Below are 15,176 nucleotides of genomic sequence, written 5' to 3'. Positions count from 1 at the left end.
TGTCCTGTTCTATTCTGTTCTATCCTGTTCTATCCTGTCCTGTTCTATCCTGTCCTGTTCTATCCTGTTCTATTCTATCCTGTTCTATTCTGTCCTGTTCTATCCTGTTCTGTTCTGTCCTGTTCTATCCTGTTCTGTTCTGTCCTGTTCTATCTTGTTCTGTCCTGTTCTGTTCTATTCTATCCTGTTCTATACTGTCCTGTGCTATCCTGTTCTATTCTATCCTGTTCTATTCTGTCCTGTTCTGTTCTGTCCTGTCCTGTTCTGTTCTATTCTATCCTGTTCTATACTGTTCTATCCTGTTCTGTTCTGTCCTGTTCTATCCTGTTCTATCCTGTTCTATTCTATCCTGTTCTATTCTGTCCTGTTCTGTTCTGTCCTGTCCTGTTCTGTTCTATTCTATCCTGTTCTATACTGTTCTATCCTGTTCTGTTCTGTTCTGTCCTGTTCTATACTGTTCTATCCTGTTCTGTTCTGTCCTGTTCTATCCTGTTCTATTCTATCCTGTTCTATTCTATCCTGTTCTATTCTATCCTGTTCTATTCTGTCCTGTTCTGTTCTGTCCTGTCCTGTTCTGTTCTATTCTATCCTGTTCTATACTGTTCTATCCTGTTCTGTTCTGTCCTGTTCTATCCTGTTCTATCCTGTTCTATCCTGTTCTATTCTATCCTGTTCTATTCTGTCCTGTTCTGTTCTGTCCTGTCCTGTTCTGTTCTATTCTATCCTGTTCTATACTGTTCTATCCTGTTCTGTTCTGTCCTGTTCTATACTGTTCTATCCTGTTCTGTTCTGTCCTGTTCTATCCTGTTCTATTCTATCCTGTTCTATTCTATCCTGTTCTGTTCTGTCCTGTTCTATCCTGTTCTGTTCTGTCCTGTTCTATCCTGTCCTATTCTATCCTGTCCTGTCCTATTCTATCCTGTTCTATACTGCAACAATTTCTAAGATTTTACTGAGTTACTGTTCATATCAGGAAATCGGTCAATTGAAATAAATTCATTAGGCCCTTATCTATGGATTTCACATGACTGTGCAGGGGCACAGCCATTGGCACAGCCATTTTTTTTCCCACAAAAGGGCTATATTACAGACTGAAATACTCCTTATATTCTGTTGTATTATATTCTGTTGTATTATATTCTGTTGTATTATATTCTGTTGTATTATATTCTGTTGTATTATATTCTGTTGTATTATATTCTGTTGTATTATATTCTGTTGTATTATATTCTGTTGTATTATATTCTGTTGTATTATATTCTGTTGTATTATATTCTGTTGTATTATATTCTGTTGTATTATATTCTGTTGTATTATATTCTGTTGTATTATATTCTGTTGTATTATATTCTGTTCTGTTGTATTCTGTTCTGTTGTATTCTGTTCTGTTGTATTATATTCTGTTGTATTATATTCTGTTGTATTATATTCTGTTGTATTATGTTCTGTTGTATTATGTTCTGTTGTTGTATTATGTTCTGTTGTTGTATTATATTCTGTTGTATTATATTCTGTTGTATTATATTCTGTATTCTGTTGTATTATATTCTGTATTCTGTTGTATTATATTCTGTTGTATTATATTCTGTTGTATTATATTCTGTTGTATTATATTCTGTTCTGTTGTATTCTGTTCTGTTGTATTCTGTTCTGTTGTATTCTGTTCTGTTGTATTATATTCTGTTGTATTCTGTTCTGTTGTATTATATTCTGTTGTATTATGTTCTGTTGTATTATGTTCTGTTGTATTATGTTCTGTTGTATTATGTTCTGTTGTATTATGTTCTGTTGTATTATATTCTGTTGTATTATATTCTGTTGTATTATGTTCTGTTGTATTATGTTCTGTTGTATTATGTTCTGTTGTATTATGTTCTGTTGTATTATGTTCTGTTGTATTATGTTCTGTTGTATTGTATTCTGTTGTATTGTATTCTGTTGTATTCTGTTGTATTATATTCTGTTGTATTCTGTTGTATTGTATTGTATTCTGTATTCTGTTGTATTATATTCTGTTCTGTTGTATTGTATTCTGTTCTGTTGTATTGTATTCTGTTGTATTATATTCTGTTGTATTATATTCTGTTGTATTATATTCTGTTGTATTGTATTCTGTTGTATTATATTCTGTATTCTGTTGTATTATATTCTGTATTCTGTTGTATTATATTCTGTATTCTGTTGTATTATATTCTGTATTCTGTTGTATTATATTCTGTTGTATTATATTCTGTTGTATTATATTCTGTTGTATTCTGTTCTGTTGTATTATGTTCTGTTGTATTATGTTCTGTTGTATTATATTCTGTTGTATTATATTCTGTTGTATTATATTCTGTTGTATTATATTCTGTTGTATTATATTCTGTTGTATTATATTCTGTTGTATTATATTCTGTTGTATTATATTCTGTTGTATTATATTCTGTTGTATTGTATTCTGTTGTATTGTATTCTGTTGTATTGTATTCTGTTCTGTTGTATTGTATTCTGTTCTGTTGTATTGTATTCTGTTCTGTTGTATTGTATTCTGTTCTGTTGTATTGTATTCTGTATTCTGTTGTATTATATTCTGTTGTATTATATTCTGTTGTATTATATTCTGTTGTATTGTATTGTATTCTGTATTCTGTTGTATTATATTCTGTTCTGTTGTATTGTATTCTGTTCTGTTGTATTGTATTCTGTTGTATTATATTCTGTTGTATTATATTCTGTTGTATTATATTCTGTTGTATTATATTCTGTTGTATTATATTCTGTTGTATTGTATTCTGTTGTATTATATTCTGTATTCTGTTGTATTATATTCTGTATTCTGTTGTATTATATTCTGTTGTATTCTGTTCTGTTGTATTATATTCTGTTGTATTATATTCTGTTGTATTATATTCTGTTGTATTGTATTCTGTTGTATTATATTCTGTTGTATTCTGTTCTGTTCTATATTCTGTTGTATTCTGTTCTGTTATATTATATTCTGTTGTATTCTGTTCTGTTCTATATTCTGTTGTATTCTGTTCTGTTGTATTCTGTTCTGTTGTATTATATTCTGTTGTATTATATTCTGTTGTATTATATTCTGTTGTATTATATTCTGTTGTATTATATTCTGTTGTATTATATTCTGTTGTATTGTATTCTGTTGTATTGTATTCTGTTGTATTGTATTCTGTTGTATTGTATTCTGTTCTGTTGTATTGTGTTCTGTTCTGTTGTATTGTATTCTGTTCTGTTGTATTGTATTCTGTTCTGTTGTATTGTATTCTGTTCTGTTGTATTGTATTCTGTTCTGTTGTATTGTATTCTGTTCTGTTGTATTATATTCTGTATTCTGTTGTATTATGTTCTGTTGTATTATATTCTGTTGTATTCTGTTCTATTATATTCTGTTCTGTTGTATTATATTCTGTTGTATTATATTCTGTTGTATTATATTCTGTTGTATTATATTCTGTTGTATTATATTCTGTTGTATTGTATTCTGTTGTATTGTATTCTGTTGTATTGTATTCTGTTCTGTTGTATTGTATTCTGTTCTGTTGTATTGTATTCTGTATTCTGTTGTATTATATTCTGTATTCTGTTGTATTATATTCTGTATTCTGTTGTATTCTGTTGTATTATATTCTGTTGTATTCTGTTGTATTATATTCTGTTGTATTCTGTTGTATTATATTCTGTTGTATTCTGTTGTATTATATTCTGTTGTATTCTGTTGTATTATATTCTGTTGTATTCTGTTGTATTATATTCTGTTGTATTATATTCTGTTGTATTCTGTTGTATTATATTCTGTTGTATTATATTCTGTTGTATTATATTCTGTTGTGTTCTGTTCTGTTGTATTATATTCTGTTATGTTCTGTTCTGTTGTATTATATTCTGTTATGTTCTGTTCTGTTATGTTCTGTTCTGTTCTATTATATTCTGTTCTTTGTTCTAGTATACAACAGAATATACAACATAGTATACAACAGAATATGTTGTATATTCTGTTGTATTATATTCTGTTGTATTATATTCTGTATTCTGTTGTATTATATTCTGTTGTATTCTGTTCTATTATATTCTGTTCTTTGTTCTATTCTGTTGTATACTATGTTGTATATTCTGTTGTATTATATTCTGTTGTATTATATTCTGTTCTGTTGTATTGTATTCTGTTCTGTTGTATTGTATTGTATTCTGTTGTATTGTATTCTGTTGTATTCTGTTCTGTTGTATTATATTCTGTTGTATTATATTCTGTATTCTGTTGTATTATATTCTGTTCTGTTATATTCTGTTGTATTATATTCTGTTCTGTTATATTCTGTTGTATTATATTCTGTTGTATTATATTCTGTTGTATTATGTTCTGTTGTATTATGTTCTGTTGTATTATGTTCTGTTGTATTATGTTCTGTTGTATTATATTCTGTTGTATTATATTCTGTTGTATTATATTCTGTTGTATTATATTCTGTTGTATTATATTCTGTTATGTTCTGTTCTGTTCTATTATATTCTGTTCTTTGTTCTATTCTGTTGTATACTATGTTGTATATTCTGTTGTATTATATTCTGTTGTATTATATTCTGTTGTATTATATTCTGTTCTGTTGTATTGTATTCTGTTCTGTTGTATTGTATTCTGTTCTGTTGTATTATATTCTGTATTCTGTTGTATTATATTCTGTATTCTGTTGTATTATATTCTGTATTCTGTTGTATTATATTCTGTATTCTGTTGTATTATATTCTGTTGTATTATATTCTGTATTCTGTTGTATTATATTCTGTTGTATTCTGTTCTATTATATTCTGTTCTGTTGTATTATATTCTGTTGTATTATATTCTGTTGTATTATATTCTGTTGTATTATATTCTGTTGTATTATATTCTGTTGTATTATATTCTGTTGTATTATATTCTGTTGTATTATATTCTGTTGTATTATATTCTGTTGTATTATATTCTGTTGTATTATATTCTGTTGTATTATATTCTGTTGTATTATATTCTGTTGTATTATATTCTGTTGTATTATATTCTGTTGTATTATATTCTGTTATGTTCTGTTCTGTTCTTTGTTCTATTCTGTTGTATACTATGTTGTATATTCTGTTCTATTATATTCTGTTCTATTATATTATGTTCTATATTCTGTTATGTTGTATATTCTGTTCTATTATATTATGTTCTATATTCTGTTTCGTTCTCTATTCTGTTCTGTGCTTTTCCATTCTGTTCTAAAGAGCCAAATACACTGAAAGACACTGGTGTAGTGTGTGTGCAGTGTCAGTAATACAGTGGTCTGGTGTGTGTGTGATGTGTGATGTGTTTTTGTGTGCAGACTCGCAGTAGGGGTTCTAGACTGAACATAGTAATCATCGCTGAAGGGGCCATCGACAGAGCTGGTGAACCCATCTCTTCAAACTACGTCAAGGATGTAGGTCTTTAAGCAGCTCATTCTGTGTGCCTCTGTCTTCACATGAATCCCCGATCAACTCTGTCTTTATATGATCAACTCTGTCTTCACATGAAACCCCGATCAACTCTGTCTTTATATGATCAACTCTGTCTTCACATGAATCCCCGATCAACTCTGTCTTCACATGAAACCCCGATCAACTCTGTCTTTATATGATCAACTCTGTCTTCACATGAAACCCCGATCAACTCTGTCTTCACATGAAACCCCGATCAACTCTGTCTTTATATGATCAACTCTGTCTTCACATGAATCCCCGATCAACTCTGTCTTCACATGAATCCCCGATCAACTCTGTCTTTATATGATCAACTCTGTCTTCACATGAATCCCCGATCAACTCTGTCTTTATATGATCAACTCTGTCTTCACATGAAACCCCGATCAACTCTGTCTTTATATGATCAACTCTGTCTTCACATGAAACCCCGATCAACTCTGTCTTTATATGATCAACTCTGTCTTCACATGAATCCCCGATCAACTCTGTCTTCACATGAATCCCCGATCAACTCTGTCTTTATATGATCAACTCTGTCTTCACATGAATCCCCGATCAACTCTGTCTTTATATGATCAACTCTGTCTTCACATGAAACCCCGATCAACTCTGTCTTTATATGATCAACTCTGTCTTCACATGAAACCCCGATCAACTGCATCAGTATTAATCTCACAGTGACTTCGTGTACTTTGTGAGACCATGACAATGAATGTGTCCCAAATTTGACCCTGTTCCCTTTGTAGTGCACTATAAAGAGAACAGGATGCATCCCATGACTGTATAAACATCTGTGTTCCCTTTGCTGACTTAACCTCGTTTCTCCACGTCTATTCTCTGGCTGGCTGACTGACTGACTGCTCCTCTCTCCATGTCTCTTCCCTGACTGACTGACTGCTCCATATCTCCACGTCTCTTCTCTGACTGGCTGACTGCTCCTCTCTCCATGTCTCTTCCCTGACTGACTGACTGCTCCTCTCTCCATGTCTCTTCCCTGACTGACTGACTGCTCCTCTCTCCATGTCTCCATATCTATTCTCTGACTGACTGACTTGCTGACTGCTCCTCTCTCCATGTCTCCATGTGTTTTCTCTGACTGACTGTCTCTGTCTCATGTCTCTGTAGCTGGTAGAGAAGAGGCTGGGCTATGACACCCGGATCACTGTCCTCGGTCATGTACAGCGAGGGGGAACACCCTCAGCCTTCGACCGGGTGCTGGTGAGTTGAGCTCCGTAACACTTTATGCACTTCTTATACGCTCCCTGGGGGCCCCTACTGTATTGGGGGCCCCTACTGTATTGGGGGCCCCTACTGTACCGGGGGCCCCTACTGTACCGGGGGCAGTTTAGATTGGAGTAGTGGGGGGTTCAGTTTAGATTGGAGTAGTGGGGGGTTCAGTTTAGATTGGAGTAGTGGGGGATTTGGAGTAGTGGGGGGTTTAGATTGGAGTAGTAGTGGGGTGTTCATGTTGGATTGGAGTAGCGGGGGGGTTTGGAGTGGAGTAGCGGGGGGTTTGGAGTGGAGTAGTAGGGGGTTTAGAGTGGAGTAGTGGAGTGGAGTAGTGGGGGGTTTAGAGTGGAGTAGTGGAGTGGAGTAGTGGGGGGTTTAGAGTGGAGTAGTGGGGGGTTTAGAGTGGAGTAGTGGGGGGTTTAGAGTGGAGTAGTGGGGGGTTTAGAGTGGAGTAGTGGGGGGTTTAGAGTGGAGTAGTGGGGGGTTTAGAGTGGAGTAGTGGGGGGTTTAGAGTGGAGTGGTAGTGGGGGGTTTGGAGTGGAGTGGTAGTGGGGGGTTTGGAGTGGAGTGGTAGTGGGGGGTTTGGAGTGGAGTGGTAGTGGGGGGTTTAGAGTGGAGTGGTAGTGGGGGGTTTAGAGTGGAGTGGTAGTGGGGGGTTTAGAGTGGAGTGGTAGTGGGGGGTTCATGTTGGATTGTGTATATTGAAGCTGCAGTTTGTCAGAGGGTGTAATAGTGAATGCAGGGTTCAGAATGTAAGAGTGGTGCTGTACCAGCTGGCTGCTCCACTATGTCATTTAAAATATGAATTAAAATACTATTTTATTTCATATATTATTTGCTATACATTTCAGGCTCTAGATGGCAGGAAATGGCAGTTATGGGTGTTCAAAAAAAATCTGAGTCCAAAGTCCTACGGGACCTGCCCTGTGCCTCGTACTCAGCAGCGCCACCTTGTTAAGTCCTACGGGACCTGTCCAGTGCCTCGTACTCAGCAGCGCCACCTTGTTAAGTCCTACGGGACCTGCCCTGTGCCTCGTACTCAGCAGCGCCACCTTGTTAAGTCCTACGGGACCTGCCCAGTGCCTCGTACTCAGCAGCGCCACCTTGTTAAGTCCTACGGGACCTGCCCTGTGCCTCGTACTCAGCAGCGCCACCTTGTTAAGTCCTACGGGACCTGCCCTGTGCCTCGTACTCAGCAGCGCCACCTTGTTAAGACCTGCCCTGTGCCTCGTACTCAGCAGCGCCACCTTGTTAAGACCTGCCCTGTGCCTCGTACTCAGCAGCGCCACCTTGTTAAGTCCTACGGGACCTGCCCTGTGCCTCGTACTCAGCAGCGCCACCTTGTTAAGACCTGCCCTGTGCCTCGTACTCAGCAGCGCCACCTTGTTAAGTCCTACGGGACCTGCCCTGTGCCTCGTACTCAGCAGCGCCACCTTGTTAAGACCTGCCCTGTGCCTCGTACTCAGCAGCGCCACCTTGTTAAGTCCTACGGGACCTGCCCAGTGCCTCGTACTCAGCAGCGCCACCTTGTTAAGTCCTACGGGACCTGCCCTGTGCCTCGTACTCAGCAGCACCACCTTGTTAAGTCCTGCCCTGTGCCTCGTACTCAGCAGCGCCACCTTGTTAACTCCTGTCCTGTTGTTGTTCCACAGAGCAGTAAGGTGGGAGTGGAGGCAGTAGTCGCTCTGTTAGAGGCCACTCCAGAGACCCCGGCCTGTGTCATCGGTCTGTCAGGAAACCAGGCTGTGCGCCTGCCTCTTATTGAGTGTGTACATATGGTGAGGTAGCTTCCTGTTTCAGAAGTTTTGAACCACTAACAAATTCTCCTAACAATAAACAATCCTGAATGGTTTTTGGTCCCCATGTCTGTAAATCTAATCCCTTGTGCAGTTCCTCTCTCAAACTCTGCAACAGAGCGATACAGTCTTAATGTTTTTGAGGGAGGGTAGTGAGAGGGATTTGCACAAAGCGAATACTGACGATCGTATGATGTGTGTCTCGCCTGTAGACTAAAGAAGTCCAGAAGGCCATGAATGAAAAGAGGTTTGATGAAGCCATCCAACTGAGAGGAAGGTGAGATGTCAAATATCTATATGAATATGATCTATATAATGAATTATCTATCTCTATATATATCTCTATGAATTATCTATATGAATATGATATATATAGAATTATCTATATGAATATGATCTATCTATCTATTTATCTATCTATCTATAATGAATTATCTATATGAATATGATCTATCTATCTATAATGAATTATCTATATGAATATGATCTATCTATAATGAATTATATATATATATCTATCTATCTATAATGAGTGATCTATATGAATATGATACACCACGTGACCATAAGTATGTGGACACCTGCTCTTCGAACATCTCATTCCAAAATCAAGGGCATTAATATGGAGTTGGTCCCCCCCTTTGCTGCTATAACAGCCATAAGAGCATTGGTGAGGTCGGGCTCTGTTGTTGGGCGATTTGGCCTGGCTCATAGTCGGTGATCCAATTCATCCCAAAGGTGTTCGATGGGGTTGAGGTTTAGGGCTCTGTGTAGGCCAGTCAAGTTCTTCCACAATGATCTCGACAAACCATTACTGTATGGACCTCGCTTTGTCCACGGGGGCATTGTCATGCTGAAACAGGAAAGGTCCTTCCCCAAACTGTTGCTACAAAGTTGGAAGCACAGAATCATCTAGAACGTCATTGTATGCTGTAGCGTTAAGATTTCCCTTCACTGGAACTAAGGGGCCCGAACCATGAAAACCAGCCCCAGACCATTATTCCTCCTCCACCAAACTTTACAGTTGGCACATTGAATTCGGGCAGGTAGCTTTCTCCTGGCATCCGCCAAACCCAGTTTTGTTCATCAGACACTTACAGTTGCCCGGGGGCAGCTCTAGCAGGGCAGAAATTTGACCAACTGACTTGTTGTAAAGCTGGCATCATATGATGGTGACACATTGAAAGTCACTGAGCTCTTCAGTGAGGCCATTCTACGGCCAGTGTTTGTCTATGGAGATTTAGTGTGCTCGGTTTTATACACTTGTTATCAATGGGTGTGGCTGAAATAGCTGAATCCACTTACTTGAACGGGTGTCCACATACTTTTGTACCGTGCATTCGGAAAGTAGTCAGACTTTTTCCACATTTTCTTACATTACAGCCTTATTCTAAAATGTATTCAATTTTATTTTTTCCTCATCAATCTACACAATACCCAATAATGACAAAGCAAAAACGTTTGCTAATTCATAAAAAAAAAAAAAATGAAATATCATATTTACATAAGTATTCAGACCCTTTACTCAGTACTTTGTTGAAGCACCTTTGGCAGCGATTCCAGCCTTGAGTCTTCTTGGGTATGACGCTACAAGCTTGGCACACCTGTATTTGGGGAGTTTCTCCCATTCTTCTCTGCAGATCCTCTCTTTTCAGGTCTCTCCAGAGATGTTCGATCGGGTTCAAGTCCGGGATCTGGCTGAGCCACTCGAGGACAGTCAGAGACTTGTCCCAAAGCCACTCCTGCGCTGTCTTGGCTGTGTGCTTAGGGTCGTTGTCCTGTTGGAAGCTGAACCTTCGCCCCAGTCTAAGGTCCTGAGCGCTCTGGAGCAGGTTTTCATCAAGGATCTCTCTGTACTTCGCTCCGTTCATCTTTCCCTTGATCCTGACTAGTCTCCCAGTCCCTGAAAAACATCCCCACAGCATGATGGTGGCACCACCATGCTTCACCATAGGGATGGTGCCAGGTTTCCTCCAGACGTGAAGCTTGGCATTCAGACCAAAGACTTCAATCTTGGTTACATCAGACCAGAGAGTCTTGTTTCTCATGGTCTGAGAGTCTTTAGGTGCCTTTTGGCAAACTCCAAGTGGGCTGTCATGTGCCTTTACCTGAGGAGTGGCTTCTGTCTGTCCACTCTACCATAAAGGCCTGATTGGTGGAGTGCTGCAGAGATGGTTGTCCTTCTGGAAGGTTCTCCCATCTCCACAGAGGAACTCTGGAGCTCTGTTAGAGTGACCATTGGGTTCTTGGTTACTTCCCCTACCAAGGCCCTTCTCCCCCGATTGTTCAATTTGGCTGGGCTGCCAGCTGTAGGAAGAGTATTGGCGGTTCCAAACTGCTTCCATTTGAGAGCATTATGGCAAAGGGTGGCTACTTTGCAGATTCTCAAATATATTTTGATTTGTTGAATACTTTTTTGGTTACTACTTGATTCCAAATGTGTTATTTCATAGTTTTGATGTCTTCACTATTTTTCTACAATGTAGAAAATAGTACAAATAAAGAAACACTGGAATGAGTAGGTGTGGCCAAACTTTTAACTGGTACTGTATAAATATATTAGACGAACATAGATACAGCACATACACACACCAGTCTCAACGTCAACAGTGGAGAGGCGACTCCGGGATGCTGGGCTTCTAGGCAGAGTTCCTCTGTCCAGTGTCTGTGTTCTTTTGACCATCTTAATCTTTTATTTTTATTGGCCAGTCTGAGATATGGCTGTTTCTTTGCAACTCTGCCTAGAAGGCCAGCATCCCGGAGTCACCTCTTCACTGTTGACGTTGAGACTGGTGTTTTGCGGGTGCTATTTAATGAAGCTGTCAGTTGAGGACTTGTGAGGCGTCTGTTTCTCAAACTAGACACACTAATGTACTTGTCCTCTTGCTCAGTTGTGCACCGGGGCCTCCCACTCCTCTTTCTATTCTACAGCCAGTTTGTGCTGTTCTGTGAGAGAGTAGTACACAGCGTTGTACGAGATCTTCAGTTTCTTGGCAATTTCTCACATGGAATAGCCTTCATTTCTCAGAACAAGAATAGATTGATGAGTTTCAGAAGAAAGTTCTTTGTTTCTGGCCATTTTGAGCCTGTAATCGAACCCACAAATGCTGATGCTCCAGATACTCAACTTGTCTGAAGGACAGTTTTATTGCTTCTTTAAATCAGAAAAACAGTTTTCAGCTGTGCTAACATAATTGCAAAAGGGTTTTCTAATGATCAATTAGCCTTTTTAAAATGATAAACTTGGATTAGCTAACACAACGTGCCATTGGAACACAGGAGTTATGGTTGCTGATAATGGGCCTCTGTTCCATTAAAAATCAGCCATTTCCAGCTACAATAGTCATTTACGACATCTACACCATATTTCTCATCAATTTGATGATATTTTAATGGACAACAAAATGTGCTTTTCTTTTTTTTTTTTTTAAACAAGGCCATTTCTAAGTGACCCCAAACTTTTAAACGGTAGTGTATTATGAAGTATGTATGTAAATGTGATATAATGAATGTAATATTAAGAACATTTTTGATATGTTTTCTGAATATTATATCTTCGTTGTTTAGGAGCTTTGAGAACAACTGGAACATATACAAGCTGCTTGCCTTTCAGAAACCTGCTGTTACCAAGGTAGTGTATTGTACCTTTATTTAAACTAGGTAAGTCAGTTAAGCACAAATTCTTATTTACAATGACGGCCTAAACCCGGCCAAACCTGGACGACGCTTGGGCCAATTGTGCGGCCGGGGACTGGGGACTGTAGTGACGTCTCTTGCACTGAGATGCAGTTCCTTAGACCGCTGCGTTACTCGGAAGCCTTAATATTCACTGTGAGACATTACTCCCATGACATGGCTGTAGACTCCTCTGTCCTATCTTTCTTCAGAGCGATCACACGCTGGCGGTGCTGAATGTGGGAGCTCCGGCAGCAGGGATGAATGCTGCGGTCCGGTCTGCTGTCAGAGTGGCGCTGGCCTACGGTCACAAGGTCTACTCTGTCAATGACGGCTTTGAGGGGCTGGCCAACGGAGCGGTGAGGATATAGTCTCTTTAGTATACAGCACTAAACATGCGATGGATGGATGATGGATGGATGATGGATGGAGAGAGAGGCAGTAGATTGATTCAGCAGTATTATCCAGATGGATGGATGGAGAGAGAGACAGTAGATTGATTCAGCAGTATTATCCAGATAGATGGATGGATGGATGAAGAGAGAGACAGTTGATTGATTCAGCAGTATTATCTGGATGGATGGATGGATGGATGGAGAGAGACAGTAGATTGATTCAGCAGTATTATCCAGATGGATGGATGGATGGATGGATGGATGGATGGATGGATGGATTGATGGATGGAGAGAGAGACAGTAGATTGATTCAGCAGTATTATCCGGATGGATGGATGGAGAGAGAGACAGTAGGTTGATTCAGCAGTATTATCCGGATGGATGGATGGATGGATGGATGGATGGATGGATGGATGGATGGAGAGAGAGAGACAGTAGATTGATTCAGCAGTATTATCCAGATGGATGGATGAAGAGAGAGACAGTAGATTGATTCAGCAGTATTATCTGGATGGATGGATGGATGGATGGATGGATGGAGAGAGACAGTAGATTGATTCAGCAGTATTATCCGGATGGATGGATGGATGGATGGATGGATGGAGGGAGAGAGAGAGAGAGAGACAGTAGATTGATTCAGCAGTATTATCCAGATGGATGGATGGATGGATGGATGGATGGAGGGAGAGAGAGACAGTAGATTGATTCAGCAGTATTATCCGGATGGATGGATGGATGGATGGATGAAGAGAGAGAGGCAGTAGATTGATTCAGCAGTATTATCCAGATGGATGGATGGATGGATGGATGGATGGATGGATGGATGGATGAAGAGAGAGAGGCAGTAGATTGATTCAGCAGTATTATCCGGATGGATGGATGGATGGATGGATGGATGGATGAAGAGAGAGAGACAGTAGATTGATTCAGCAGTATTATCTGGATGGATGGATGGATGGATGAAGAGAGAGAGGCAGTAGATTGATTCAGCAGTATTATCCAGATGGATGGATGAAGAGAGAGACAGTAGATTGATTCAGCAGTATTATCCAGATGGATGGATGGATGGATGGATGGATGAAGAGAGAGAGGCAGTAGATTGATTCAGCAGTATTATCCAGATGGATGGATGAAGAGAGAGACAGTAGATTGATTCAGCAGTATTATCCAGATGGGTATAGCAGCCTATATATACCAGCCTATAGCCTAGTGTCATCTGTCAAACAGGTAGGACTACCTCTCATTTCCTAAATAGGAAGAAATAGGTTCCAACACAAACCTACTGCAGCTCTTTAAGTGTTGCAGTCATTTCAGTCGCTGTAGTAGCTGACGTGTATAGTGTTGAGTCATCCACATACATACACTCTGGCTTTACTCAAAGCCAGTGGCATGTGGTTAGTAAAGATTGAAAAAAGCAAGGGGCCTAAACAGCTGCCCTGGGGAATTCCTGATTCTACCTGGATTATGTTGGAGAGGCTTCCATTAAAGAAAACCCTCTGTGTTCTGTTAGACAAGTAACTCTTTATCCACATTATAGCAGGGGGTGTAAAGCCATTATAGCAGGGGGTGTAAAGCCATAACACACACGTTTTTCCAGCAGCATATTATGATCAATAATGTCAAAAGCTGCACTGAAGTATAACAAAACAGTCCCCACAATCTTTTTATCATCAATTTCTCTCAGCCAATCATCAGTCATTTATGTAAGTGCTGTGCTGGTTGAATGTCCTTCCCTATAAGCGTGTTGAGTTTGTTGTAAATTAGTTTACGGTGAAATAGCATTACATCTGGTCAAATACAATTTTTTCCAAAAGTTTACTAAGGGTTGGTAACAGGCTGATTGGTCGGCTATTTGAGCCAGTAAAAGGGGGCTTTACTATTCTTAGGTACCGGAATTACTTTAGCTTCCCTCCAGGCCTGAGGGAACTCTAGTAGGTTTAGATTGAAGATGTGGGAAAATAGGAGTGGCAATATCGTCCGCTATTATCCTCAGTCATTTTCCATCCAAGTTTTCAGACCCCGGTGGCTTGTCATTGTTGATAGACAACAATAATTTTTAAACTTCTTCCACACTCACTTTGCATAATTCAAAATTACAATGTGATAATCCATGTGGGGATAATTGTGACAGAGAGAACTGACTGATTTATAATCCCCACTGCACATTTTCAAATCGGATCAATAAAGATATTGATTGACTGAGGTGTGTGTTCTTTCTTCACCAGGTGACCGAGATCGAGTGGCACGGTGTGGCTGGATGGACTGGCCAGGGTGGATCTCTACTGGGGACTAAACGGTCTGTTTTTAACAATGACGATTAGGAGGGAAAAGCAGTCGATAGTTTGTACTCACTGTGGTTATTGGCGTGCCCTTTTTTTTTTTAAATTTTATATATTTTTTTTAAATTAGGAAGATGTCCTCCTGAATTGTGTTTGGTGTGGGGGTTCTTTGTGCTCTACAGAACCCTTCCCAGTACTTGCATGCAGAAGATCGTGGACACCATCAACAAGCATGGAATCCAGGCTCTGCTGATCGTCGGTGGATTTGAGGTACCAGTTACAGACAAACGGAACATTATATTGAGATTGGTGTTAGTATTCCT

At 39.0% G+C, this 15,176-nt stretch overlaps 1 protein-coding gene across 1 annotated transcript in view; it reads left to right on the top strand.

The window, feature by feature from the left end:
* The window catches only part of LOC106582566 (ATP-dependent 6-phosphofructokinase, liver type), a 53,555-nt gene that overhangs the window by 27,971 nt on the left and 10,408 nt on the right, over window positions 1-15,176 (top strand). The window contains exons 8-15 of the mRNA XM_082967273.1: window positions 5,340-5,435; window positions 6,604-6,696; window positions 8,361-8,486; window positions 8,717-8,781; window positions 12,072-12,135; window positions 12,392-12,538; window positions 14,800-14,870; window positions 15,036-15,123. Of these exons, the coding sequence (XP_082823399.1) occupies window positions 5,340-5,435; window positions 6,604-6,696; window positions 8,361-8,486; window positions 8,717-8,781; window positions 12,072-12,135; window positions 12,392-12,538; window positions 14,800-14,870; window positions 15,036-15,123 (750 nt within the window). The remainder of the gene's footprint in view (window positions 1-5,339; window positions 5,436-6,603; window positions 6,697-8,360; window positions 8,487-8,716; window positions 8,782-12,071; window positions 12,136-12,391; window positions 12,539-14,799; window positions 14,871-15,035; window positions 15,124-15,176) is intronic.

Source organism: Salmo salar, chromosome 21 (assembly GCF_965601325.2).
Source record: "Salmo salar chromosome 21, fSalSal1, whole genome shotgun sequence".
NCBI lineage: Eukaryota > Metazoa > Chordata > Actinopteri > Salmoniformes > Salmonidae > Salmo > Salmo salar.
The sequence above is the reverse complement of the archived record's forward strand: the minus strand, read 5'-3'. Positions and strand labels throughout refer to the sequence as shown.